Source organism: Heliangelus exortis, chromosome 2 (assembly GCF_036169615.1).
Source record: "Heliangelus exortis chromosome 2, bHelExo1.hap1, whole genome shotgun sequence".
Classification (NCBI taxonomy): domain Eukaryota; kingdom Metazoa; phylum Chordata; class Aves; order Apodiformes; family Trochilidae; genus Heliangelus; species Heliangelus exortis.
The window spans coordinates 20657594-20684238 of NC_092423.1; the positions used below are offsets into that span (position 1 = coordinate 20657594).

The 26645-nt window shown below is 35.8% G+C and overlaps 1 protein-coding gene across 2 annotated transcripts in view; it reads right to left on the bottom strand.

Moving 5' to 3' along the window:
• Positions 1-2495: 2495 nt before the first annotated feature.
• Positions 2496-26645, bottom strand: part of LOC139792166 (macrophage mannose receptor 1-like) — a 31982-nt gene continuing 7832 nt past the window's right edge. The window contains exons 7-31 of one of the 2 annotated variants that reach the window (XM_071735110.1): positions 25613-25759; positions 24475-24657; positions 23755-23912; positions 23249-23359; positions 22324-22439; positions 21700-21848; positions 21011-21210; positions 20587-20714; positions 19919-20006; positions 19288-19420; positions 18292-18330; positions 18043-18206; positions 16798-16865; positions 16277-16377; positions 14785-14927; positions 13552-13657; positions 12587-12783; positions 10853-10955; positions 9959-10191; positions 8685-8850; positions 7044-7196; positions 5502-5615; positions 5072-5239; positions 3895-3930; positions 2496-3565 (exon numbers count right to left, since the gene is read on the bottom strand). In XM_071735110.1, the coding sequence (XP_071591211.1) occupies positions 3372-3565; positions 3895-3930; positions 5072-5239; positions 5502-5615; positions 7044-7196; positions 8685-8850; positions 9959-10191; positions 10853-10955; positions 12587-12783; positions 13552-13657; positions 14785-14927; positions 16277-16377; positions 16798-16865; positions 18043-18206; positions 18292-18330; positions 19288-19420; positions 19919-20006; positions 20587-20714; positions 21011-21210; positions 21700-21848; positions 22324-22439; positions 23249-23359; positions 23755-23912; positions 24475-24657; positions 25613-25759 (3398 nt within the window). In that variant the 3' untranslated portion in view covers positions 2496-3371. The remainder of the gene's footprint in view (positions 3566-3894; positions 3931-5071; positions 5240-5501; positions 5616-7043; positions 7197-8684; positions 8851-9958; positions 10192-10852; positions 10956-12586; positions 12784-13551; positions 13658-14784; positions 14928-16276; positions 16378-16797; positions 16866-18042; positions 18207-18291; positions 18331-19287; positions 19421-19918; positions 20007-20586; positions 20715-21010; positions 21211-21699; positions 21849-22323; positions 22440-23248; positions 23360-23754; positions 23913-24474; positions 24658-25612; positions 25760-26645) is intronic. The other variant, XM_071735108.1, reaches the window with a different exon arrangement.

Below are 26645 nucleotides of genomic sequence, written 5' to 3' on the forward strand. Positions count from 1 at the left end.
AATCAGTTGTAATTCCACAAATCCCCATTTTTTAACTCTGGCATTTTGAATACAGTATCATGCCACATCTTCTGTGGCCACAATTGAAAATTACTTTTTTTCCTTTGGTGGCAAGACTAAGGATTCTGTATTTCCACTACTGAATACATTTGCCTCTCACAAAATTATCGCAGACTAGTTACAGAGGACCTGATGTGTCCTTCAGAAATGGGTGAGGAAAATAAAGCAGAATTTATTTATGAAAATAAGAGGAAAAATCCTACACAAATATACATACATACATCAATATAAGCTTGTAGTTGACAGCAGTGCTTTCACTTCTCCAAGCTGATTTAGAGACATTCATAATTAGCAGAGTTTTTGTTATCCCAAGCATAGAACCGATAGGGGGTTTAAGTCTACAGAACTTTTGAAAAGAGAAATGTTGAAGGCAACTGACTTGCACAGAAACACTGGGATTTAGGATTAACAACTGAAAGGGGTAAATGCCCAGGGCAGTTTAACCAAGTGGAACCTTGCCCTCTTCTGTGAGCAATGTGTGATGTGTGTGGCCAACATCATAACCATGCCTAATATCAAGTCAAAAAGACAAAAAGAGGAGCCAGTGTTCGGATTCATTGGTCTTTGCCCCAGTGGCTGTTCAGTTGTTCGAGATTCAGTAGATTGAATGATCTGTTCTTGCTGTGGCAGTGCCGTCCCAGGCTGCAAGCAGTGGGTAATGATGACAGTACGTGCCTGACGCAAGCAGGTCTGGGCAGAGCTGTGCTCCTCTCTCAGCCCTTTCCCCAGATACAGCACCACTGCATTGGTTCACTCTGCCCTCATCTATGTTCACTGTTTTTCTCATTGCATTGCTTTCTGACTTTCCTGGTTTTGGAAGAGGTACTTTGGGTCAACCTTTTCTGAGTCTCACTATCTTGCAGGAGGATCATCAGTAGATGTTATGCTTAGCCTGTGTTCGTGCCCATTTCTTGTTCAGGCATGATATTGAGTATAGCTGCAAAATAGCTGGACATAAAAATGCATGTATATCAAAAGATTTTCATATGATAACACAGCTGGCATGCAGAGCAGCCTGACTGCAGAGCTCCCTGTGCACGCCACGCACCTGATACCAGCCAGGATTCTTTTCCGTAGGTCCCGAGCAGTGCTGATTTTGGTTACCACAATACCTCTGTTAAGATCTCCCAGTATTTACATCTAAGTTACAAATGACTTCAAAAGTTAATCTCTTCTATAGTATGTTTCCTTTCTATATTTTGAGAAAGTTATTTTTAATTTTTCAGATTCAGTAAGCTGGGCATATGTAAGCATAGAACAGGAAAAGCACTCTCCCTATCTACTCATCCAAAAGGAAAGTGTAACTATGTATTCCAGATTTCTGTAGAACATACCAGGAAACAATTTTATCTCTAGTCATCTCCATGGGAAGCAGGTGGTGTTTGTCTCATTTACCCAGTTTTGTGCAAAGTTCACTCAGCTATTTCCTATTTCCTCCTGAAAATAGCAGTAACTGCATTTACCAGAGGAGTTGGTATTGTAGGACTTAGTAATTTGTGGAATTTCTTTTTTTTCCAGGGGATTTTATCTCTGGGCTTTACAAAGTGTTCAAAGGACATTAATTGTAAAATTTACTTGGCTGAATTTTTAACTCTATTTAAATAACCTCTAGGGCAGGTTTTGAGTTTTCTTGATTATGGTTGGGTGGGAGTTTTTTTGGTTCTTTTTGTGTTTGTTTGTTTGGCTTTTTTTCGTGGTTAAGTAAGGTCCTACAGAAATACCAGAAAGGAAAAAGCCATACAGTCTTTAGACACCTTTCTGTGTCTGTGATTAGTGAAACTTCTTTAGAAATGTAGCCACAGGTACAGAATAGTGTGTGTCTGTTCAGCAAAGGAGTGGAGGGAAAAAAATTGAAAGCTCAGGAGAGAACATGTTAGCAGAGTTGCCCCATGTTTTAAGATAGCTCTCCATAAAACAACTGAAGTAACCGTTCTAAGTAGCTACCAATAACATTTTTATTTAGGACTCTTTATTTTTTACTGGATATCTACTGGATAAATAATAGAAGGGTGTAATGCAAGTTCCATCATAGACACTGATGTCCTTGTTCAGAAACTTATTCCACTTATTCCAAATATTCTTTTCTCTTTAAAAGAGATCTTCGACATAGCATTAGCTTTCTGTCAGACACCCTAAGCATAGGGAGATTGTGACTATAGTTCTCACAGAAAAGACAAAGAAACTGTTTCCTGTTAAAGATATTTGGTAGAAGCTCCTTTGCTCTAGCCTTGCTCCTCTCTATGACTCTTAAATGAGGCCTCTTCATTCCAGTTCCCCTCCCATGGCTTGGACAAAGCTGTTTTCCTAACTCAGGAAGGATGATGCCTGTCTTAAAATATGTGGATTTATAAACTTCACCCTGAGGCAAACACAGCTATTGTGTATAATTGAAGAAAAGCTGAAAGAGGATCTAGGCACTGCATGATCAAATGAAATTGCAGTAGAAAATGGAAGAATTCATTTTCAAAAACTACATTGGTGATTTTATTTCTCTCATATATAACTGGTGAGTTAGATAATACAGTGTAAGATAGTCATTTATTCTGTGCTTGGACTTGAAAAGGGTTATCTCTGCATACTGAAAGCATAATTACTGAAATAAAACCCAGTGGAAAGATCATTTATTGTTGTATTTTTATTTTTAATTTTAACCTGGCAGAAAAATGTTGATATTCACAGAATGATAGAAAAGTGCAAAGCTATAGGAAATGACATAATTATTCCCAAAATTCAGACTAGAAGTAGGAAAATGAGTTTTTTCTTTTTTTTTTCCATCTTTTTTTTTTTTGGTAAGAAAATAGTGAATTCACATCTGCAGGTATTATAACAGGTTTTACATGAATGACAAAATAGTATCATAAGCTGTGAAGGTGAAAATCTGAAAAAAGCAGTGTTTTCTGTCATGGTCTAGATTACACAGAAGCAACACAGCAGGAAAAAAAAAACGTAACAATATGTGTTATCATTTTCCCTGTGTGCAAAAAGGAGAATTTTTGCATTCAGTTAAATAATATAATTTTGTATAGTGCAAGTGTGTCAGACTTTTCCCATTAACACCTCTGTAGCCAACATTTCAGCTGTACTTATTTATGTGAAAAAGGTATGTATGCTCCCTAAACAAAATAAACTCTAACACTTTGGAATGAATCTTGAAGAGAGTATATATGTGTGTCTGTGTGTATATTTGTATAAACACATGACATTTTTTTTTGTGAAGAAAAAAGGCAGTAGGAAAATGCAAAGCTGGTATAAGATTTCACTGATCCACAGGCTGTTTCTTGTTAATTGGAGCAGACAGGCATTTTTCCAGACTACATGTCAGTATGTGCATCTTTTTCTTGGATATCCAGACTTGCTTCTGGTCCACTCATTCTTGTTGAGGCATGCAGCGGGTTTTGTCTTTTCCTCCTCAAGTAGAAATAAATTCCAGCTCCAACTACAGAAAGGGCTAGAAGTATGAGCAGCCAAATGATGCCAGTGGAGAGTATTTTCTCCATTTTCTCATCTGTAAGTGAATGAAATAAAATCAACGCTTTTGACCTTAAGATATTTCAGAATCTTTAAACAGAAGTCAGACATATCCATGTAGATCTTCACTTCAAAAAGTGGTTTGGTAGGTTTTTTTAGTTAAAAAACCAAACAAAATATAATTAAAACTGATCAAAACAGAATTTAATTCAGAAGAACTCCTCTTTCCTTTATCTAGGTACAGATGAACTTTATGGTCTTTTTGTTTTAAATACTCTAAGAATTAATACTTAGAAATTATGTGGTTATATTATTTTTGTATCTGAGCACCTCCTTGTAAGTCTACTTAAAAGAAAGCATGCTTACCTGTATTTTCAGCTGATATCTCTAAGTTTTCAGGAGCTTTTGAAAGAAAAAATAAACTGTTTATTGTGAATTCTTAAAAAAATGAAGTGTTCTAAGCTTCCTAAGTCTAGGTATTCCTGACAATTAATCCTAAATCCACTTGCTGGTCACAACCTTTCTCCTAAAGACATGAAGGTAAGCCTATGTAAATATCTACTTGGATCATTAGGTCTTTCATTCCAAGATCACCTGAGCTCAGTTGAGATACTCAACAAGCTATGAAATTAGCCGGAGTTCAGTTATTTCTAACAGTGTTTTCCAGTATGTTAATTTCTGAGAAACTGCACACTGGATCCTTAACCATTTTACAATGTTTTCTGAAAGAGGAAAAATTTTCTGAATAAAGATCTAAAGTGCTGGAGATATATCATGATCATTTTACTTGAGGAAATGTGAGTTTCACGCCTCTGTGATAGAAAACTATTCCCTGTGCATGTGGTTCCTATGGTAACTCCACTTCCTAAACAGCAGTCAAGGGCAAGGTGAACAGACATGTAAAATGTAACCAAACAAATTGTTCATATTCTGGATTACTTGCATTTAACTTCAGTTGAATATTGAACTCTTGCATTTTCTTACGTGATAATTTTTCTATCAGTATAGTACCAGTGTTTTATGAAACATGATTCTATCATACTGTAAATAAAGAGTGCAACAAGAATGTGTGTTATCATATTCCTCAAATCCAGCATCTCAGAGGACAGTAATGAAAGGGACCACCAATTCCAGCATTTCTATAGAACAGTTTTCATTGCATGCATCAGAACAATATTTTTTTCCTGAGAATATATTCAGCTTAAATAAAAAAAAATATGTTGCTTTTGATCTTAGATTGTATGATATTTGAGGGAAAAATCTTCTGAAAAATTCTTTTGTTAAAAAATAGTACTCTTTGACCATTATTTTGCCTAAACATAGGATGACTGCATTGAACTGATAATAATTTTACAAGAGTTATGGGAGATGCCGTTTTCTGTTGAGGCAGTCAAGCCATGTGGTTTTCCTCAGTATTTCAGCAGCCAAATGCTACTATTAGTATCTATTGGTTTTGCACACAAACCTATTATTATTTTACGTTATACAATGAAAACACATTATCAAGCATAATGAACTTTAATGTAATAGAAATACCACTTACTTTTTTGTTTTTTACAGATATAGCCTTTCTTGAAAGAACAGACATTGGCATTCCAGTAGCCAGACAGTGCACACATTTCTCCACAGACTTTATTCATATTTTTTGAAGGTTCTCCCATCTGCCAATTGACAAAGTCCATTGCGTGTTTGTCTGTCCATGACCACTGTCCTAATGTTTAAAATGAGCATAAATGTATAAAATATAGGATTTTAGACAGATACAGTAAGTTGTGGTGAAGAAAACAAAAATTTATGACACAGTTACTTAAATGTTTCAGTTGCGCCTTTAAGCATATGGAAGCATGATTTGAAATAAACTTTGAATATTTTTATGTGCACTTTCAATTTCACGAAGTTCCTTTCTTCTTAATATAACGTAGAATAATGTATTTATGATACAATACTGTGTGGCTGCATGTTGAAAATATTACCTTTATTTTTTCTTAGCCCTATCCAAAAGTTTGGTGATTTCCCATGGAGTATCTTAATTGTGTCCAACAGAAAGTGTGCTTCAGTATATTCTCCGACTGATACCAAATGAGCACCTGAAGAAATGTTCATGAAAACATTACAGTGTCTCATTTTCTTACGTCTTAAGTTAATAAACAGTTAAAGGATATGCAAAAAGATGTTAAAGACATTGCTTGTTGCACATAATATACTCTAGTCTATATATATCGCTATATTGTATTTTGAGCATGACTCTGTGCTGTATGGATGCACATCAGCACAAAGACAAAGATTTTTATTTAGCTGTTAGCATTTTAGAGAAGAAAAATTGCTTTCCTGCAATACTTTTTGGACAGGTCCAACTGCACCCCAGAATGTGATACAGTTAAGCTTCACGTGGTACAAATTATGTGGCTGGTACTGTGTGTGTTGGCACTAGAGCTCTGTCAAGCATTTTTGGCAGCACCTATTGCTTTGTACTGCAAGGTTAGGTAGGATTTGTGGGTAGGATTTAGAGGTTGTGCTCCAGGAGATGTCCCGAAGTTTATTTATAATTTCCATATATCCTGGCATTACACATACACAAAGCTGTGTTGGGGTCATCACCTTCCTAAGTGGTCAGTTAGAGGTAGGAAAAAATATAGGAATTCAGAACATGAACTAATGTCCAGACATCACCTTTCACTCTGGTTATTAGTGTAATTTTTCTTCTTTCTAGTACATGTGTGATTTATCTTATTACAGAACCATTTCAGGAATTCTGTTGTCACACAGCTAGGAAGTGCAATTCCTTTGCAAAGCTTTTTTTTTTCTGTTTATTCAGTCATAGGTTGATGATTTCATACATATGAGGAAGTGCTGCTAGAAATCCTTGTAATTGGATTCTGAAATTCTCTGTTACGAGAAGATTATCACTCAAATAGAAAGTACCAATGTATAGGATGCTTCCAGTGAAATGTATGCTGCATGACAGCAATTCTTAGTGAACAATAAGAAGACATCATAAATGTGGAGTTGTGTCTTTTCCTCTCCCCCATTTACCTACAGGTCTTTTTTCCAGACAGTAGATAGCCATGGGAGCTGCTCTAGAGCAGGAGCTGTATGGCTGGTTGTGTTTTACTGGTTCATGAAAGCTAAATGAGTCCTCCATCATGTCTGTGAGATCATATCAATACACTCTACCCTGGAACTGACAAAGACAGCTTTCCTAGGAGTTTGTGTCTCCTAGTTTACACTGTGTGAGGATTCTCCCCTTTTTGCAAGGAAAGCTAACCCTGCAATCTGTGCCTTGTGGGATTCTAAAAGTGTTTATCTCCCTAACCAGTTACTGATCTCCATACAACTAGCAGGAATTCAATTTTTCATATTTCACCTGGCATTTGAGACAAAGTTTAGTTTTGTTGTGAAAAAGCATGCAAAAGTATTAAGTTTGAAGTTCTGAAGTAATTCAAGATTTGCTTAGCAATATCATCCATTATTTTGTGTGTTTAATTATGTTTTCAAGCTCTAAAAAAAGCACTCACCTAGTTGAGCACATTCCTGTTGAGCTTCAGGCCAACTTCTTTTCCTGGAGGCCTCAAAGTAATAGCAGTGGCCATGGAAAGGTATCCAAGATTTGTGTCCTGTTGATTCAGGGCATTTTCCAGGAAGTTGTGGTGGCTCAGTAGGGGCCATTACTGATAAGAGAATGGTAGTTAGGGTTCAGTTATTTTATTTTTTTTTCACCATTGTATTAGTAGTACAAACTAAGTGCACTATATGTTCTTTGTCATCATAGAAGAAGTGAAGCATGTCCTTAAAAAAACTTGCATACAGCTTTGATTTTGTGTTTGAGGGCTTATTATGCCTAATATTTCTTTATCAAGGTGATTAGGAAGACACACTATTCTGTTAGAAGTATAGATTCTGCCAAAGGATGATTTTTGTAATTACTCTAGTCAGTAAAATATCCAGCTGGTTTTCTGGCATAAATATCTGCCTAATTAGTTAAACCTGCTGTTTTTAAAATGTCTTCTGACAATTCAGTCTCATTTTTTGACAGGTTCAAAACCTGACGGCAGAAACTGTGACTGTGCATTAAAGTGCTGGTATAACTAAACATGGATTGCAGGACTGTTTATTAAACTGAATCCTGAATAAATTTCATAATGATTGGTACAATAGGAAGATTTTGGTTGAGAAGAGAAATGCAAACAGAACGAAAAGTGCATGCTCTGACAAATAGAATTTTCTTCCTGTGCATCTTTTACACTCTGTTTCTTTCCCTGTTAAAACCATTCAGCTCTCACGCTATATTTCCAGAATACTGAAGTATAAAGGGATGTTATTTATAAAATCTGCAGATTTTTTGTCAAATTATTTTATAATGTAGTTTGGCATTCAGTTTTAAATTGTCTAATGATTCAAGATCTTCCATAATGTTGAAAAACACAAGAATATAGATAAACTGTGAAAATGGGTTTGTGCTTGGAAGGCTTCTCAAGGGGTTATTTACTTCAACCTTTTGCTTACAAGTGACATGGAGTTGATATATAGTTATATAATTTCTAAAAGATGTTTCTAGCAATCTAAATGACTTATTAAAGGCTTCTGTACTAATAAAATTATAAAATTTTCCTTGCCAAATGTCTTTTACTCCTTTCCAACTAATAGCAGACAAAGAGAAGAATTTAATTCCATTCCTTATAGATTGTGTTTAATATTTAAAATTGATAATCTGATTTCTTTTACTCTTTTGTTTCTTAGTCTTTTGGCCAACTCCATTTATAATCTTTCCTTTTAATTCTTGTTTCCTAGTCATCTGAAAACCCCAGTTGACTGAGATCCTTTCCAAACTTTGGTGCCCCAAACTGGATACAGGATTTTGTCTGATGCCTAATCAAAACAGATTTCATAACAAGTGAATGGTTTTTGCTATTAGACTATAGTTGCTATAGTTAAGAAAATAATTAATATTGTGTCCTTTGTTTCTTCTGCTTTTGTAATTACTATTATGAATTGGTTTACATTTAGGAAGACTTAATGTCAATATTTAGAGCAAGTTAGTCAGATACTCATGTCTTCCTAGTACATAAAAAAAGTATTTTTCCAGCTGCTTATTCCTTTAAGCAAAATTATTAAATCTACACACCCTCTAGTTAAACCATTTAGATCTGATTGCTTACCATCTGATTTTTTACAGACAGAGAAGAGTTTTTGCTTGCAAGAAGCTGTCTTCCAGGTTCCATCAGTGTCTAAGTAGACACATGCTAATGTCTGCTTTGGTTCCCCTTCAGACCACTTGCTGTAAACTAATCTCCATCGGTCAGTCCATTGATACCTGGAATTGGTCTGCAAGCAGAATCTGTATGGTAATTTCAAGGTTGTTGAGAGTGACATAGCAACTGCAGAGGAACCCCTAGAGGACTCTCTAGTAATCAGTATAGAACCATATGCTTACTAACATCCTCTTTTTTGTGCTTTTCAATGCTAACTGCAACAAAGTGGACAGTGTTTATTATCCACAAATGAGAATAAGGGGTGATTTTTTTTTTTTCTGCCATCCAAAAAGTATCTAACATGAATTCAGAGCATTTTTCAAGCATTGCTAAATCGAAGGGAAAATGAAAGGGAACATGAGCAAATGCATAAAACTGGGAGCTAAATAAAACATTATACTGGTACAACTAACTAAAACTGCCTGGAAAATGCAGCTGTGGGTAGAAGTGTTCTTAATAAACAGCACCGATTGCTATTGTAGTTATGGTGACTGTAATTCATGGGGAAGAGCATAACATGTCAAAACATCCCCACCACCCAACTGTTCTCTCTCCCCTGTCATACAACTGATGTAGACATTTCACGAACAGAAACAATTTTTTCCCCCCCTAATAGTCTGACTTCTTAATGGGATCAACTACACCAATTGCATTTTAAAATTAAAAAGCATATCTGTTGGTCAATATGTACCATATCAAATGTGTGAGTAGAATGTGTGAGCATAAAGACACATGAAAACCATTCCTTTGCAGGTCTCAGATGTGCTGCCTTAGATATCACATTACTGGTCCCTGAGGTGCATAAACACATGGCAGAAGGGCAGGATGTATGTTCTTCCTGGGATTTGGTTTTACGTTAAAATAAACTCAAAATGTGGCAGATTTTGCAATTTATATTTGAGAAGCTTTTAATTACTCCAAACAACACACAGCACTGATTTATACCAATTTGCAGCATCATGTCCTTGTGCTAAAGCATGTAAGAGTTCTTTGTTCATTAAAATCTCCACTGTATAAGTTTTATTTGAAGAACTTCAGCATAAATGGGTACTGTACTGATGTAATGTGCCCTTTTCAACACTACACTGGCAGGATTTCCTACAGGTTACCACATAAGAGTATAAAGCAAGGCCAAATCCAATGTCAGCTTGGCTGTCTGTATGTAATGTATATGTTCTTACCACGTTGCTGTTAAGACCAATCCACAGAGGCTCTCCATATTCCAGTGCAAATAAGAATAACAGAGCCTGGCTATATGGGTCTAAAATGCTGGCAAGTTCTGAGCCATTGTTATTGCAGTTTTTCTGTGCTTCCTCCCAGTTCATTTTGGCACTGGTGGCAAAATAGCCAACACCACGAGAATGGTCAAAAGCAAAATCCAGCACTGCTCCTGATGTCTTCAAGAGTTTAGGATCTGCAGAAATAAGGAAAAAAACCAACACCCAAAACCAAGGTAAGTCTGGAGGCCACGTATTTGAATTGAGTAGCTGAATAACATCTTCATTATTTACAAACCTAGGAAAGAATTCATAATGGAAGAGAACACCTTCATATTAGGTGTTTATAAGTAAGTTGATGGCTTCAAAACAACTTTCTGAATGAATAAAATATATTTTCAGCCTCTGAGAATTTTGAATTAGTAATTCACTGTATCTTAAAAATAAGAGGTAATTTCACTCCCTTAGTCAGAAATAAAACACCTACCCTGTGTGTTTTCAAGATACTCTGCCACTTAGTAGCTTTGTAACTACTGAGTGTATTTGGATAAATGTAAAATTTATCAGCTATAATAATCTATAGGTCATTATTAATTTATGTAATTAAAACATTTGTGGTCTAAAGCTATTTATTTACACTCATTAAAAGAAAATAATTTTTCTTTCCTAAATTCTGACATTTTATTTATCATTTCCTGCTCTAAAACATTGCTAAGTAACACTGGGATGAAAGATGGAACCATAGGTTTTACTGATCCCCTAGCTAAAAATAAAAGAGAAATTATCTAAAGCATGTTTAATGGAAAAAGTTATTTTAATCCTTGCTATAAATTTTAAGGTTAATGATACAGAACTCACCACTATTCTTCTGGCATATATGCCCCACGAGCTTATAACACGCCTCATCAGACCATTTTCCTATGTCAGCAGCAGGACCTCTCTTCAAAGTAACACAATCAAACTGTTGGAGTAAGAGAAACATCAGGAGTGCATTGATATTAGAAGTTATAAAACAAAAGTTTTATATATAAAGTTATAATATAAGTATAACTTATATAATATAATATAATTATAACTTCTTATACATAAGAAGTTATAAAACAAAAGTTTTATATATAAAGTTATAATATAAGTATAACTTATATAATATAATATAATTATAACTTCTTATATATAAGAAGTTATAAAACAAAAGTACTGTAGCTTCTGGGTAGTTTCACTTTTTTTTTTCTGTGAATTCTGATATTGTGGTGCTTGTATTACAGCTCCAGGAGCCTTTGTTGTATCCTTTTCCATCCTTTCTGGTCTGCTCTGTGGTAATTATTTTCAAGGAGACATACTTGAAAGGTCCTATTATTTTCAGGAATTTTCTGCCACACCTTCTGTCTCGACTAATACACAAGTATCAGCCATTTTTGGAGATGAAATAAAAATACATGGAGGTCATGCTTTGTATTTGGCTTGCAAAGCCAACCTGAAGTAGTGATTGTTCTTGACAGAATCATGTAAATGATGGTCTTTGACAGAATTATCACCAGTTCTTAGCATTTCTCACCAGATCAGGTGCTAAGTGCTTAAGACAGTGGAACTGTTTATTACAACCTGCAATAGCATTCCCAGCTGCACTGCAGAAATTTTAGGAACACCTGCCTTAGTAGCTCTTGATTATAGTTTAATAATCAAGTTAACCTTGATTAACTTTTATTTCACTTCTTTCAAAACAGTCCTCTGGAGAAGATATGCTGTCTTGAAGGTGAAGAAGAAAAGTAGAATGTACTTTTGCACAGGTTATTTTTCCCCTCTGATTGATAGTTTCCAGGGCTCTTATTAAAGCTGTGGTGAATCAGAGTTATGTATTGCTCTGTATATATACATTTTCCTGCATGCCTTGGACAATAGCTAGATGGGAAAGAGAAGAATGAAATGGCTCAGGTGCAGAAGAAGCTGGTTGTCAGGAGCTATAATTACAGGGCCCTCTAAAGGTGTGGATACCAAAAAAAAAGGGGGATGGACAGTGCATGGAAAGAAGTAGTGTGAAGGGCAAGTGCTGGAAGGAAGATGGGGGAATATATGTAAAACAAGCAATATGGATTTGAAAATCCGCCTATATTGGTCTGAATATGTAGGACACTATTTTATTGACAGTATTCTGCATTTTCATTTCAGTGCCAGCAAAAGAGGGTTTGATTGGTTTAGAAGGTACTTGAGATTTATTAGGCCTTAGTAATTCAATTACAATTTTCAAATGGGAAGAAGTGAAAAAAAAATAAGTCTTTCCTCTTTCCTTGCCTCCTTCTTTTTCAAACATGAGTTAATTTGTCAGATGTGAAAATATTTCCAACGTGTGTTGAATTCTAAAATTCCAATGTTGCATTTTGCCAAATTCTTTGGCAAAATTTCAGCAATGTCTTCTTGTGCTCTAAGGTAGATAGATTACTCAAACACTGAATTTTTATCACTAATCCCAATATGAAGATAGATGAACAACTTGGGGAGAGGGCTGAGGCAAAATCTGTAGCAAAGCAAGTTATGTACTTGAAGTGATATTTTTCCTCAGATTTAACTTGATGTTAAGCACTAAGCAGTATTTACCTGAAGCCGATTGTGTCCATCCTCTGGACGTAGACTGTCAAACAAAATGGGTTCGTTAAGTTTTGGGGAGCCTGAAGCCCAATTTGTATAGGAGACAGCACTTCCATCACTCCAAACAAAGTTGAGTTCATGGAGTTTATCATTCAAGCCAATCCAGACATCACCTGAAACATCCTTCAAGTGATAAGTGAGAAAAGCTGGGGAAAAAAAACAGTAGAAAAGATGAACATCAAGTCAAAATATCAGCTCAGAAACTTCCTTAAATATTTTGTTCATTCAAATCTTGTAAATACATTTTAATTGGCATTTCATCAGAAATTTACCCGAGTTTGATATTTCAAGGTTATGCCAAGCCTTTGCCTGTGAAAAGTCTCAAAAAGTGAAAGTATTTGGACCCGCGAAGCAAGACTGAAAAAAGGAAAGACAGAAAAAACCTTCCTGACCACTATGATACCTGTTGAATTCACTTATTTCAATACTCAGAGAAATGTGTAGCTGTATACAGCACCAAATGGAAGCCCTGCAACATACTTAGGATGAAAATGTTCCTTCCTCTGATATTCTACTGTTGAATTAAGTTGCAGAATTTAGGCAGCCATTTCAGAGAGATATGTTAATATAGCTCTTTCTATTTCTGTCAGAAACACACCATGGATTCCTCTTCTTTCTGTGTTTCTAGAACTACAAATTCCAGGTCTGTATTTGTTATTTTATGCTAATTCATACCCTATAAATAATGTAAAGTAGTTTGCATGGAACAGGAGGAAGCAAACCTTAGCATCACTAACATGTAGACAGATGGTTCCATTTCTCCCCAAAATGCTTTATACCATACGCATGTTTAGTATACATATTATAAAATACATTCATTTACATACTCTCTTTGCCATGTTCTTCTTTGCAGGAAATGACCACTGTTTACAGAGTGAATGATATCTGCTACCTAGGGAGCTGTTGCACTGTACCTTGTACTTGTTCATTATGTATGCTTGCCAGGTCTCCTCCTAGGTTTATACAGGAACGCCTTGCAGAAGACCACTCATGATAGGAAGGGCCAAACAATTTGTAACACTAGGGAGAAAACAATATAGACTGTTAGTGAGTGACAGGCTTGAATTGTAGTAGTTTAAGGAGAATTTATCCTAACTTAGACCCACAAAATAATTTTCCAAAGTTAACAGGGACTCAGCTCTGGAACCTAGTAAAAGCTATTCACAACTTTAAAATTTGCTTTGTGTCTTTCTGTGAGAGACTAAGAAAGTCACAGAAAAACTCAACCATTTATAAACCGCAGCAGGACTTGTATGTGTTACCTGAGAGATTCTGAGAAGCCAAACTCCACCATTAGTAAAAGGCAAAGAAGTGTTGTCTCTATAAGAAAATCCCAGCCCAGGGTTAGTGTCTCATGTAGAATCATCTGAATTTTCTGTGTGTATTCATGCGTGTATTCAGCCTTTTTCATTTTACATTTTACTTTTATTTAACTTTATTTTAATTTTACTTTTATTTTTTACATTTATTAATTGGTGTATAGAACTCATGTTTTTTAAAAAGTGCATAGACATCAGTTGCCAGTACATACTCAACCTGAAATGGTTTTGACAATTATTGATGTGTGCCCAGTGTGTCCCCTTTGTGTTTACAGCTCACCCTCCTCTTTGTGGCACACTAGTAGCACCGTCAGAGAATTATCTTGCTTCCTTTGTAGAACATAACAACTTTAACTGTTGTGACAAAATTGCAAAAACGAAGTGGAGGCATGAACTCCATTGCTGTGAGTATCCATGGTTGCTTTCATAGAAACATTGTGTATATTAGAAAACCCTACCCTTTACTTAATAAGCACATTGAGTTTGGCTTTTTTGGGAAGAGGTAAGCATTACATTGAAGCCCTTTTTTTGTTTCATTCCAGCTCAAATGCTTGATTTTATGCTGTGGTTTGCACTTTCAGTTAAATTCAGCTTTTTTTTTTTTTTTTTTTTTTTTAAGTATATGGAATATAGCAGTTTTTTTAATGTATCTCAATTGACCAGTTCTCAGGAAAACAATTAAAATCTGTAAAACAACCATTTTGCAAGACTTAAGCAACTCTGGATAATTACTGCCAAAAGATTTCTGAGAGACAAAAGTCCTCTTGTAGATCTCTCAGTACCTTTCAAAGGACTAATATCATTGTGCTTAGATGAATGTTATCATACCTGATTTTTAAATAAAAGCCAATCTTCTGGACATCCTCCAGGAAGTGAAGGTACCTCTGAAGGAAGTGTTGCATTTATAAAATTTCTGTGCCTCTCACATATATAGCCATTTGAAAAAGCACAGCTAACATCTCTCCACAATCCTGAAATAAATTTAAACATAAAAAATGAACCATAGAATGGTTTCAGTTTAAACGGAGCTTAAACATCATCTAATTCCAACCCTCTGCATGGGCAGGGACACCTCCCACAAGACCAGGCTGATCAAAGCTGCATCCAACCTCGCCTTGAACACTTCCAGAGACATCCACAACTTCCCTGGGCAACCTCTTCCAGTGTCCCACCACCCTCACACTAAAGACTTTTTCCAAATGTCTCACCTAAATCTACCTCCTTCCACTTTAAAATCATTAACCCTCATCCTATCACTACATGCCCTTATAGAAACCAGCTTTTCTGTAGACCCCTTTCAGGTACTGGAAGACTCCTGTAAGGTCTCCCCAGAGCCTTCTCTTCTTCAGACTGAAAGACCCCAACTCTCTCAGCCTGTCTTCACAGGAGGGAGTGCTCCAGCCCTCTGATCATCCTTGAGGCCCTCCTCTGGACTTGCTTCAAGAGATCCATGGCCATCTTGTGTTGGGGGCTCCAGAATTGGACACATTTCCCTGGGTGGGGTCTCACAAGAGTGGAGCAGAGGGGGAGAATCACCTCCCTCAACATGCTAGCTCTGCTTCTTTTGATACAGCCCAGGATACAGTTGGCTTTCTGGGGAGCTGAACACATTGCTGATCATGTTGAGCTTCTCATCAACCAGCACCATCAAATCCTTCTCCTCATGGCTGTTCTCAATCCATTTCCCACTCAACCTGTATTTGTTCTTGGGATTGCCCCAATAACACTGAATACGATTGAAACTTGTGGGAAAGTGAACAGGCTTCTGTGCTTTTAGGTTGGAAACAATCTTCCTGAGAAAGTGAGATAACATGCTTCAGTTCAGCTGTCCCTCCCATCTTCACTGCTGTCACTGCTTAGAGGAGGACTTCCGTCCTGCTGTGACTGGGGGAGTATTAGCTATATGAGATGGCTCATATGACAACTCAGTGGCCTCTCAGTAGAACTCACAAAATGTGCAATGCTTTATCAGTGAAAACACTATAAAATCTGAACCTCCATGTATGTTCTATTCCTTTGCCACTTATTCTCAAAGTATGTTTTCAGAAGACCAATTTGCAGTTGATTTGAATAGAATATATTGTTTTTGCAGCTGAAACAGCTGCATTTCCTTCTTTCTCCCTTACAATAAATTTCTTATATTCCACTTTTATAGCTAATATTTCTCCAAAAAGAAATCTCAGATACAATGACTCTACTTTATTATGCCTATTTTCACAAACTGCTGGGAAAGAATGGGTTAAAGTCAGCAAGATATTTTTAGGAAAAAAGGAAAGAAAAGTAACCGTAAATACTTTTTAAAAAAGAGTGTGTAACTCACCATAGTTTCTATTTAAGACCACACAATTTTCTTGATTCTGGGCAAAGTTGGGCTCATCCTGTGCCCAGGCTACATAGTGCACTGGGCTTCCATCTATCCAGCTGTAAAAAAACAATGAAACAGTAGTGGTTATTCTGAGAATGGTAATGGAAAATTCAGGAAAAGGTACCTTAACATGCTAATTTTTATTTTTTAATGACAACTGAATCTGTCTGTAAAATGAGTTTTCTTTAGGATTAAACACCATAAATAATTACATTAATGCATGTTAAGCCAAAGAAGAAATATACCTTTGTTTTCATCTTACATTATCTATTTATTCATAACATGTATATTCCTCTTCAAATGCCATTTAAAACAGTCTTTTTACAATGTAGCTAAACTAGGAGAAAGCCTGCATTTCAACAGGCACTCTATAGCTGTATGAAAGTGGGCTTAACACTTGCAGTGGTCCCTCCATGGGGAACTCTGACAAAACCACAACTGCTTTTTATGACTCTTGATGTAGCTTGTTTACCTACCTAAATTGTTGGTAAGATTTCTGAATTAATCCTATGAAATATGACTCCAATTTGCCATTTTTTAAGATCTAAATACACACAAAAAAGTAATTTTAGTTAGTGCTTTCTAATATTTAGTTGTTATCTACTATGAAAAAACTATACCTTTTTTGCTGTGGAAGCAAATAGATGAATCCACATTGTATAAATGAACACTTGAGTCACCAGAGAGGACTTCTGTTGAAATAAACACCCCTATGACCCATACTTTTGCTTTATTACCCTCATTGCTGCTTTCACAGTTTTGACTACATTACTGGTATGCTCAAAGCTTTCAAAGTTGTGTGTTAAATTTAAAAAGAAACAAGGAAGGATTGAGAAAAAAATGTAAACAAAGTTTTTTGGTACTTTCCTGTTCTTAAGCAGCCATGTAATTCCTGTGTTTCAAGCTCTCTGTCCTCCCTCCCTTCCCCACATAATCCTTTCTGACATGGTAAAAGCAAGTACCAATCATATGAAACAGAAGGAAAAGGGGTTGTGTGGTTTCTTCAATATTAGTAGACCAACCAGGATCATGTCAGAGGTTTGAGGCAACATCCATGCTATTAAATTTTTAGCATGCCTCTCCTCACATCTTTGGCATGAGGCCATCAGAGCTCAGAACTGTGGGCAGTGCTCTTGAAATACATGAACAGTTTTGACAGGTGTTTCAGGAAAACTAAGTCATGAAGGTCCTAGTTTTTCAGTCCCTGGCCTGAACCAGACTAAATCTTTGAAAGGTTTTCTTGTTCAGCAACATGATGTGGTATGTGAGCACTGGAGCTACACTGGCAATTGCCTGACACCCAGATTTTACACTAGAATGTCTACACCTTATTCTAGACTATGATATTCAGATGAGAGGTAAACATCTTGGCAAAAGGACATTTTTCTTGGTATAAAACTAACCTGTCAGTTCACTGTTCCTTATACATATATGGTCATGGACAGAATTCTGTTTAGATTAGAATATCCAAGAATATACCCACTCTAATAAATAGTAAGTGCCTTTGCTTTTTTTTTTTTTTTTTTTTTTTTTGCATTTTTGCATTTACAGAACAGAAAATCTGTTCTGTAAAATAAGTATTTTTTTCATTCAAGATTTAAATCCAATGCTGACAAAATGTAGTAATATTATGCAACAAGCACATTCTCCTGTACTTCACACACATATGCAACAGGGCATGTAGGCCATATACAGTATAAAATAGTCACATTTCCTCTTACATATTCCCAAAAAAATTTTCTTTTACTGTCATTTTCAATAGTAGCAAGATCTCCATGATTGCTTTTGCAGAATCTTCTGGCTTTCTCCATAGGGGCCTTTTCTGTGCTGAAAAAATATTGTTTGTCCCCTTCTAAAATCCAGCCGTCTTCTGCAACTTCATATGCTGCCATAAAGAAAAGGAATTTTTGTATTCTTCATAGTCCTTACACAATACCACCTTTTAGACTGGAGAAAATGAACCATCTTACCAGCAGAAGGGTCTGGAGGTTCTGGTTTCAAAGGTGTCCCTGTAATGAAATGGGGGAAAAATGAAGATGTAAAATGTTTCCCAAATCCTGAGCTAGTGTAAGTGCTCAATTAGTGGAAAATATGTCTATTAATTTTCCATAGTTTACCTATTCATTGCAGAATACATTTATAAACTATATTTGGTGCAGAGCAAAAATGAATGTTCAGGGAATACCTGATAGCACCAGCCCTACATCTCTTTCTTGGTGGATTTTTGTGAGTTCTTTTGAACATCCTGAATGTTGTCTAAATTAGGTAATTGAAATTAGTCTCAATGAGTATCTGCTTATGAAAGAAAATTAAAGAGTGAAAATAGTTCAATGTTGGTATATTTTGCATGGTAATATGAGATTCTTTTTGGACACTGTCTTGTGTCTGAACAAGAAATTCAAATACTAAATAAAATTTGGCTTCCTAATATTTTAAAATTTATTATATTGTTTGAATTATATTGAAACTTTTTGAGGAATAATCTAAATGAAAAAATTTCACATCATGTGAAATGTGGAGAAGGATATTTGAGCAACATATCTAAACATGCAAGGCACTTCAAAATTCCCAACAGGTAAAAGTTCAGAGAAACATTCAGTTTTATCAGTCAAAGATTCTCTTTTGACAATAATCTGCTTTGGAGCAGAGCAGTGGATTTTACCAGATAAGCCACAAGGATGCTTTCACCTTGTTTTCTGCAATCCTATAATTACATAACCAAGTATATTTTCATTAAAGTTTATAACATATTTTTCTTAAAATAAAATTTAAAAAAATCAAGAAAAAACTTAAGGGTTGAAAACTTGTATTCTGAAAGTATTTATATGTCTTGACCTATTTTTCATTATGGAGCATTCCTCTGAAATCAGCAAAATTTTCTTCTAGCATGTAAATTGCAGAACTTCCTATTCTGCTAGATTTCAGATTTACTTTATAGTTTGAGTTTAGAGTAAAAAGTAATCTACCTTTATTTATTTGGCAAATCCAATTATGATTGTATCGACATTGCTCAAAAGTCCACGTTTTTCTATGATTTTTCTGAATTGCTCCACAATCTTCAAATGCCATATCGCAACCATAAAGTTTCTTATAATTCGCCTATGGAAGAAATACAACTTTGTTTTTTATAATTATCATACAGGGAAGAAAAGTTGTCCTCTGCAATGAAAGAGAATTAGCACTGAAGTTTCATCCTATGGCTGGGCAGCCCTTGTGGGCTAGGAAAGCAAGGAAAAAGACTCTGAGTTTACTCAGGATTTAACAGACTCTAGAATTCCCATGGAAACTTGAAAGAAATGAGGTTATGAGTCAATAGCAGGGGAAAGGAATGTGGCAATATATCACCAGAGACAAATAAAAAAACCAGGAGAGATCTTGTCCATGTTTTTGCCACCTTGATATTTATCTCTGTAGCTGCAATGTGTACTCTATGTTACCACTGTTGTGATAGGATAACTTCAGGGTTTATTGGCCTTTTACACTTTTAAACACTGATTTCATGTTACTCAGTGACAAAGGTAGACATTTTTCACAATCCTTCAGCAAAGAAAAAAAAAAAGTCAGAACAGAAAGAAAATGGCAAGGTAAAACACTCACTGGGGATCCATCACTCCAGTATAGCCCACCATCAGGATCCAAACACTGCAAGCCTATCCAGAAACGATGAGATGATGGAGATTTTTTTCTGGAGTGTGAAAAAAATGTGGCATAGAACAGGATATCTGTGGTTAGTGATCTTAAATTTTGTAAATTACCTGGGGCAATCACTCTCACCCTTATTGAAGACTTTAAATAGAGGAGAATTTTTAAAAAGAGTAAAACATTGGTCAGCAAACACCTATTAGCAAGTAAGTGAAGTTCAGGCCCTTAAAATTTTCTACTTTGCAAATGATAGTTTAGAAAACACAAAAAATTGTTTTCCCTCATTTTTGTGGTTACAGTGTTCTTTGAGAAATAAGATGTTCAGATTTGCTGAGAGTTACAATTTAGTTTCAAAATGGTGACATGAAAAAATTTAGAAATTCAAAAAATTTGTTTTGAGGCCTGGCTTTTCCTAATTTAAAAGATTTGATGACAAATTTTAGAAATTAAGAAAATGTCTGAAAATGTTCCCCTTATGAAATACTTTCTCAGACTTTTTCTTATGACTATCATGATAGACAGATACAGATTCTCAGCTAATTATCTCAAGAGCAATTCAAGAATATTTTTATTCATTCCTATATTGATACACCATATTATCAGTTACTAGATATTTTTCTTACTTTATTAAGTTTCCTATAATTGTTTCCTCTTCTTCATTTCTAATGGCAGCCAGGTCTCCTCCTATTTTTCTGCAGAAACCTCGGGCTTCAAACCACGATTTCTTTCTGTTTTCTTCTCTCACAAAAACCTATACAGAAATTTTAGTGTAGAACACTGTATTTACAGCATGTTAAAAATAAATCTACTGACTGCCTTGTATAAGCAAAGTAGATAGACATTCTGTTGCAGTTAAATATAACATGTATTAAAGAGTATGCTACTTGGACAATCTAAAGTATAACAGAAATAGTGAGAATTGCAGTGAGTTCCATTAATAGTTGTGTAAAAACTTGTTACACTTGTACATGAATGTGCCATTGTCTGAAGTTTAGACACCACATCTATTTGGTGCTCTTCCATTCTATGAGTAGGATTAATACTTACTCTGAAGCATGAATTAGTGCTATTGCTTTCATCCCAACCCAAGGGACATTTGGACTCAGAAACTGCTTCAGGAGAAAGGGGAAGAGTAATTTTTTCAGCTAGTTTCTTGCAGAGAAATTTTGCCTTTACTTCACAGTTCTGAACATCCCATAATCCAGCTGCATTTCCAGTCCTTAGGGCAACACAACCAGCTTCATTTCCTTTGTGAGATATTAAAGGAAATTGAAATGTTTGAGTCATTCCCTTGACATTTTTACAGCTCGTGTGATTAATTAATATACAACCATTTCAAATTCTTGGTGTAGTGTCTGCTCAAAGGGGGTATTTGTAAAAAGAGGAAAGCAGCAGAAGCAGAGTTCTTCATCATCTTACCTCCCCTTTGAAAAGTTTCCCAAGTGCATGAACAATCACTGCCATCCTTTCCTATGCCACATACTGCAAGGATTTGGCAGCCAGTTACCTGGGCTGGAAAGGATTTCACTCTTTTCTGCTTAGTTTGACTTTTGTAAGCAATGAGGAGCCAGAAAAGAAGGATTTTCATGGCAGCCTATGTCAAAGAGACTCATATTTCAAGGGCAGAATGTTTGTATGTGTCATCGTGGATGTGTTTAAGCAAAGCTGGGAAACAGTTTAGAATCATAACACAGAAAGTTCCTTAGTAGCATAAAGTTACTCCAATGGCAGACTACCAGGCATTGCTGTGTTCCAGTTTGTGTACAGAACATCTTCACCAGTCACCCACTGGAACATCCCTTGCTCTTCTGTGGCTGAGAGACCAATCCAAAAATACTTTTCAGAGCTCAGCCCAACAAGGCTTGTCAGGTAGGCTTGCTCGTATCTGAAATGAGAGGAGTCAGATGGGGATTAAGCCTGGCTTTCCCTTAGTCTGACATTTCTGGCTCCTAAACTACACAAGACTAAAATGGATGGAGTCACTAAGTTTCTTTTTGAATGAAAATACATTGCTCAAGTGGATGAGAGATGGTGTAGCTTCAATAGCAGGTGAAATTGATCTATACTAAAAAAGTGCAAGAAGGAGCTGTGGCCTGTTTTGGGTTTTTTTGTTTTTTGTTTTTTGGTTTTGTGTGTGTGTGTTTTGGGTTTTTTTTTCACACTAAAGTACCGCAAAAATAAAAATGTTTTAGATATATTTAATTAGAAAAAACCTACTGTATTTACTGATTGGTTGGGGTTTTTTTGTCCAGAAAAATTATATCCTGGGCTTCTGGTTTGCTCTCCAAAAGGTTTTTAACTATTTTATAAAATTCCGAGATTATTCCATCAGATGCAATATTTTTAAACTCATTTCATACCTGTCTCCTATAGTTGTTAAATAACCACTGCTCCTTTCACAGGTTTTCCTTGCTTCTGAAAACGTAACCAAGGTATGTCCAACCAGGTAGCAGTAAAAGCCATGTCTTTCCCAGCCCTGTCAAGAACATGTGGAATATGTTTGCAGTAAAGGGGGTGTAATTTATAGTTCTTGAATTTCAGTGTCTTCTCTTAAATCAACATATTTTTTCAGAGAACCTAATTTGTTAACATATTAATTTTAATTCCAATGGACTAGTGGAAATAAAACTCAGTAAATATCCTGAAAGAAGAGATTTAATGTAGAGTCTCCCTTTTTTTCATAACTAGTAGTTGATTAATTTTAACTAATAATGATCTAGTTCCATCTGTCACAGCGAGTCTCCACTCTTCTGCCCCGTGTGAGGTTGTGGGAAAAGTTAATAAATGTAGAATATTAGTAACTAGGAAAATAAAAAGACTCAAGAAAGAAGAAAAAAAAAAACAAAAGAAGTAGCATATACAATAGCTTGGGGAAAAAAAGTTCACTCATAAATGCAATGTGATTGTTTTGATTGAGTTTCAATAGTGAGGTTTGTGATCTTCTTGCATCATGTCACACAGTTCAGAAATGGTTCTCAGTCTCTGCTACATTTTAGATAACTGCAAATGGTTGTAGAACAATATAACAAATAAGCAGAAAACCATGTAATGGCTCTAGCCTCTTTCACATACATTTCTGAGAGATAATGGGCCTGAATACTATTAACTTAAAAAAAAATTAAATTACTATTTTAAACAAGGGAATGTGTGAAGATTGTCACCCCGAATTTGATGCATAATCGTTCTTGCTTGGGGGAAAAAGTAAAGATAGTTTCAGTGTCAAGGGGAGCCTGTGAAAACAATGCAGTTTTGCTAACAAGATTCTTCATTACACTTTCTTCTTACCTTCAGGCAGGCAGGATCAGTCTTTACTGTCCCAGAAAATCCTTGTAGTGGGTCTCTTCTGCAGATGAAGCCTAAGTTTCTGTCACAAGCACTGTCTGCCCAGTATCCATCCTGTATGCAGTTTGGGGAGATGTAAAAAAATAGTGAGGAAGAACCTGTTTCCTTTAGAAATATTGTTCTTTTTGATATTTCTTCAGTAGGAGAATAAAGAAAGATCTGTACTTTTCAATCAATTCCAAATATTTGTGCTTGATTGTGAGGTTATGTTAATCCAACTAAGTGTCAGCAGCAGACTTTTAAAGTTTGCTTGGCATATAATGTATGCTCGCAACAAGATATAAACATTTATCTAGTTATGCCTAGTTTAATTTGAAATTTAATTTTAAACTGTCTTTCTGAACCCATAAAGATACCATTCCCTGATGTGTTTCTAAGTTGCATTTATAAAAAAAAAAAAAAAGAAAAATCAAATAGTAAAATGCTACACGACTGATGAATGATTCTACCTCTCCTGCCATAATGACACAATCTTCTTCTCCACTGAGTGCATGGGATGGTTCTCCAGGCAACCATTTTGTATATGTCACAGGAGTCCCATCACTCCACTCAAAGTACATTTGAGTGTTGAGGTCATTCAGACCAATCCACAGCTCATCCACAGCTTCTGAGAACAGAAATTCACCTGTGTTAGTACTTGAGCTCAAACAGCCCACAGGAGCAGGATTTTATGGAAATAAACTGAAATCGCCATGTTACAATGCAAATTCAGAGTAAATAAAATGAAAATTATAAACAACAGTGGAGTTTATTTTAGGATCTAATTCACATTCTTCTTTCAAGAAGTTAAAAAAATATATACCAGCAGGAAATGAGATTCCTCAGCTTTATCAGTAAAATTCCATTACTATATCTACTGCTACAAGGTGTCAGAGGCAGATAATCCGCCCAAATACTGCAGTAACTAGAGCTGTTATTTCCTTCAAGTGATTTCATGCAGTGAAAAACAAATTAAAATCAAAATAAAAAGCACGAAAAAGAAAAATTAGGAAGCACTAAAAATCCTTCTAATGGGTTTTTTGGTGTTTGTTTGTTTTTTTGACTTATTTATCTGTGGGCTTACCTACAAATACTCATACCAAATAAAAAAGAGGTTTTTTTAGTCCTGTAAGACTTCTAATAATATAATTCCCCATTTATAGCAAATACTGTCCTGTAGAAATACTCACTGTAGCCAAGCTGAGACAATATGAAGCCATGCTCTTCAGGGCTGTGGATACTGGCCAGATTGCTGTTGCTCTCATTGCAGGAAATTAGGGCTTCTTTCCATACTCTGGGCTCTCTATGAATCATGAAACAGTGACCCCCATAGGGCAACCATCCTTCTGGACATTTAACAGGCTCTTCATCCCCTCAAAATTAATACAAATTTAAGTTTTCACACAGTGCAAACTGAAGTTTAGTATAACTGCAATTACATTTCAACTTGACTAATAACTAATCAGAATGGAAGCGGAGTGATCACAAATAAGCAGCATTTCTATTTATTCCTCATACATATAAAGCATTGTAGTCTGTTGTTGCACACTGTACTTCTACAGAAAACACACTGCATTTAAACAAAAATGAAAAATAATGTAGACAGGAGTAACTGAGGTTCACTAGTGTGAAATATTAATTTTGGACAAAAGAATATTTGGAATTCCCTCCCTGCATAGTGCTTTCACACTACATGTATATAACCAAACCCAAAATGTTTTTCATATTTCATAAAGTCATGATTACTGCAGCAGAAGTAGTTCTCTGCAAAAAGTGGCTTTCCATACTAAGTTTCATGAAATAAATCAGAGAAAAGTGTGGTAGAAGAGTGTTCTGGAGGAAGTTGGTCTTTTTGTCATCTTTCTAGGTTACAGGCAATCCCACTGAGATGGTGGTTTGAGCCTATTTGTTCCGTCTTTCCAAGACTTCAGTGGGAAGCCTTGGTGTTTCCACAAGAATGCACTGCAAGAAAGTTAAGTCATCTCTACCTTTATTTTCACATCCATTCAGTCCATGATGCTTTTATAATAGCGTGTGGCTTAGACCAGTGCCTCTGAAATCATTAATAATAACGTGAAATAAACATTGCTTGTGTGGTTACTGGGTTCCAGGAACATTTGCAGTATTTGAAAATTTCTGCTTAAAGGAGTAAGAATGTGCTTTGTTCTCTGCTACTCATCAAAACAGATGAATAAATGACAATGCTGTTTAGTTTTGTTTTGTTTTGTTTTGTTTTGTTTTGTTTTGTTTTGTTCTAAATAGCCATGAAATTTCATTTTAGTGATACGATTTCTGTCTTTATCAAAGGGTTTTTCTTCTTTCACATACCTGGTGGAAGAATGAAAGGATTCAGTGTGGAGTTTTCTTTTTTACAGATATAGCCAAGTTTCAGATGACATGGCTGGTTTTCCCATTTAGCATCTCTTCTGGGATTTAGTGCTGCACAGAGTTTCTCAGATTCGGGCTCAGGGCTTCCTTCATAGAATAAAAACCAAAATATTTTTTGTTTCACAGGTTTTATGTCACCATCTGAAAGAAAATTTTCTTCCATCCTTCTCATGTATCAATTGCAGACTCATTACTTTATCGCTACAGTTATTTTTCACCTGGAGATAAGGAAGTGTCATTTAAAGCATTCATCAAAACATTTCTTTAGATGCTTTTTGCATAATTCACACTTTCTGCCATATTAGATAGCAGAATGGCAATCTCAAAAATAAGACTTTCTGGTATGCTTTTTGAAAAATGTTGGCTTGTACAGAAGAGAGATTAAACTTTAAGGCCATGCTGTTTGAAAGCTTTAGCAAGTCCTTTCCCTGCCCTTCCACCTGTTTAATCAGCTTGTGCATGGGGGTCATCCCTATATCTGCTGAGGAATATGTAGCTAACAGCCAGTTGCAGAGTAAGGTTGTTGCCCAGGTATTAGGTGCCGGACTGAAGAGTCCAGGCATGGAAGGGGTACCTGGTGACACTACAGCTGCAATGCCATACACAGGCTGCAGGAAATCAGTCTGTAGTTTTACAGCTCTTGAAACTTCTGATTTTATACACAATCTGTGGTAAGGACTCAGTTCTGCTGATAGGACCAAGTAATGATCTTGAAACAGTTACAGAGGACACAGTGTGAGCTAATATTGCTGGGAGGAACACAGTAAGGCAGCATCTTCATATAGTTCATATTGACACAAGGAATTTTGCAGATCTGAAGAGAGAGGAGCATTCTTCAGAGTAAGACCCATCAGCTGCCAATGCTGGGAACTCTATTTACAGTCTCTCTTGAATTTTACAGAGAAGAAAACAGGAGGAGCATAAAATATGATAGGAAAGGCTTTGAAAAACTGAAGCTCACTGATGGCTTTTT